The sequence below is a fragment of the Aptenodytes forsteri genome, unplaced genomic scaffold, assembly GCF_000699145.1.
Source record: "Aptenodytes forsteri isolate BGI_AS27 unplaced genomic scaffold, ASM69914v1 Scaffold142, whole genome shotgun sequence".
Lineage (NCBI taxonomy): Eukaryota > Metazoa > Chordata > Aves > Sphenisciformes > Spheniscidae > Aptenodytes > Aptenodytes forsteri.
Genome location: NW_008794598.1, coordinates 5,374,074 through 5,376,578, shown reverse-complemented (window position 1 = coordinate 5,376,578; position 2,505 = coordinate 5,374,074). Strand labels below are relative to the sequence as shown.

At 62.7% G+C, this 2,505-nt stretch overlaps 1 protein-coding gene across 1 annotated transcript in view; it reads left to right on the top strand.

Moving 5' to 3' along the window:
* The window catches only part of TULP1 (tubby like protein 1), a 3,783-nt gene that overhangs the window by 675 nt on the left and 603 nt on the right, over positions 1-2,505 (top strand). The window contains exons 3-7 of the mRNA XM_019470351.1: positions 7-270; positions 682-794; positions 1,297-1,405; positions 1,614-1,712; positions 2,005-2,176. Of these exons, the coding sequence (XP_019325896.1) occupies positions 7-270; positions 682-794; positions 1,297-1,405; positions 1,614-1,712; positions 2,005-2,176 (757 nt within the window). The remainder of the gene's footprint in view (positions 1-6; positions 271-681; positions 795-1,296; positions 1,406-1,613; positions 1,713-2,004; positions 2,177-2,505) is intronic.

The following is a 2,505-nucleotide window of genomic DNA, read 5'->3' as shown; positions in this document are numbered from 1 at the left end:
CTGGAGGGAATTGGGAGCAAGGAGCAATTAGCTGGGAAAGGAGGGGAGCTTTTGACAGGTTTGGCTTTGGGGTCACCATCCCCTCTCGTGTTGCAGCCGAAGGAGGAGAGGCCCCCGTCGCCCATCATCGAGGTGGACAACCTGGAGGAGTTCGTGCTGCGGCCGGCAGAGCAGGGGGTGACCGTCAAGTGCCGGGTGACGCGGGACAAGAAGGGGATGGACCGGGGGCTTTACCCCACCTATTACCTCCACTTGGATAACGACAAGAAGGTAGCCAGGGTGGGGGTGAGGGGGCCCCCGGGGCTCTGCACCCACCCCAGGGAGCACCCTCGGTGTTTCGGGGGGGATGCCCGCCTGCATCCCACCATGGTGGTGGGTCCTGGATGGGACTGCTCCCCTCCCCTGCATTTCCTCCTGGGAAATGCCCTGCATCGATGGTACCCGGGATGATGAGCAAACGGTGGCCGGAGAACCACGCTAATGCCGGGCTGGGCTCAAGACCCTCTCGCTCCACAGCTCAGTCGGTATTTTGGGAGTCATCTTCACTCCACGACTTGCGTAAGGTCGTGGCAGTGACCTGTTGGGCTGAGCCTTGTGCAAAGGGCACAGCGGGGCGGCGAGCTGGGGACAGTGGCAGCGATGGCAATGCCCCATGCCCACGCGGTCCCACCGCCCTCCCAGGTGTTCCTGCTCGCCGGGAGGAAGCGCAAGAAAAGCAAAACCTCCAACTACCTCATCTCCATCGACCCCACCGACCTGTCGCGGGGGGGAGAGAACTTCATCGGGAAGCTGAGGTAGGAGCAGAGGTGGCACCCCATTCCTGCAGCACCCCATTCCTGCAGTACCCCGTTCCTGCTCCATGGGTTACCAGCTGCCTCGAGCGATGGTTGGGTCAGGCAGGAGGCTAAATTCGGTGTTCCCCACTGCCGGGTCCAAGCTGAGGAGTGTCAGGGGGCCGGGAGGGGGAAACAGGCTCATCTGGTTCCTCCTGGCAGACAGGTCACGGCTAGAAACGGTGCCTGGCGAGCCCGGCAAGTCCCGGCCCGCTGTACCACTGGCAGCCACGCAGCAATGCTGGGGGGTCCCCACGGCGGCAGCACCCTTTAACACCCTGATTTAGGGGTGCCCTGAACCCAAGCCAACGGCTAAAGGGTGGGAAGGATGGTGTTGGCTGGGGGCTGCACATGGGTTTTGCAGCTGGAGCAAAGCCAGGGCTGTGCCTGGGGGGGACACGCAGGGGAAGTCGGAGGGGACTTGGTGGCACCGGCCGTGGCCATCTCCCGTCCTCGGCTGCAGATCCAACCTGATGGGTACGAAGTTCACGGTGTTCGACAATGGCGTGAACCCCGACAAGGCCAACGCTGACTGGTCCAACGTGCGGCAGGAGCTCTCGGCCGTGGTCTACGTAAGCAGCGGCACGGGGAGCTCCCCCGGGACCTCCCAGGCAGGCGGCGAGGGGGTCCCGACCTGCACCCCCTTCGCTGGGCTACTGCCCCGGGGGGTTGCAGAGATGCAGGATGGGCTAGATCCGTCCCTGGGTCCTCATTCAGCTGCTGGTGAGAGGCTGCAGCCCGCGGCGGTCGCTGGTTTTAGGGACGGGGTTTCTCTTGCAGGAGACTAACGTTTTAGGGTTCAAAGGCCCCCGGAAGATGACGGTCATCATCCCTGGGATGAACGCTGACAACGAGAGGGTGCCCATCCGGCCCCGAAACGTAAGTCGGGGGCCAGACTGGGAGAAACTCCTTGAGGGCTGGATTTGCTGGGGTTCACCTTGGATTTTACCCATTTTGGGGCATGGAAAGGCTTTCAGGTGTCCCTGAAATTCAAGGCACCTCCCTGGGAGGTGGGAGACGCGGTGTCTGTATTTTTTTTTTTTCTCCACACGGGATCCCATCTCCCAGCTGGGTACTGCTACAGAGCATCCCCCTGGGCATGCCATGGGGGGTGGCAGGGCTCTGGGTGGGTTCACCCCAACTCTGCTCTCCCTCCTCTCGCCCTCCCCAGGATAACGACGGCCTCCTGATGCGATGGCAGAACAAAAACATGGACAACATGATCGAGCTGCACAACAAGGCTCCAGTGTGGAACGACGAGACCCAGTCCTACGTCCTCAACTTCCACGGCCGGGTCACCCATGCCTCCGTCAAAAACTTCCAGATCGTGCACGGCAGCGACCGTAAGCCGGGGAGTGGATGGGACGAGGGGTGATGGTGGGGGAGCACTGCCCTTGGCCGGCCCCCCTTGGCCGGCCCCAGTCCCCCTTTTTTTTTTTTTTGCTGAGGTTTACTTTTTTTTCATGTATAGCTGCTTTGGGATCCTGCCTGCCTTTGCCGGAGCTGGGGCGAAGGCGGCCAGGGCGTGCGGCACCGCACAGGCAGCTGCCTGCTGGCCCCGGGTGCCGGCAGAGGGAGCGCGCGGGTCACCTGTTGCCAGGCAGATTAGGGCAAGGACAAATCCTGTGGGGTGCTGAGCCCCCCCCCCCCCCCAAACACACCACCCCCACCC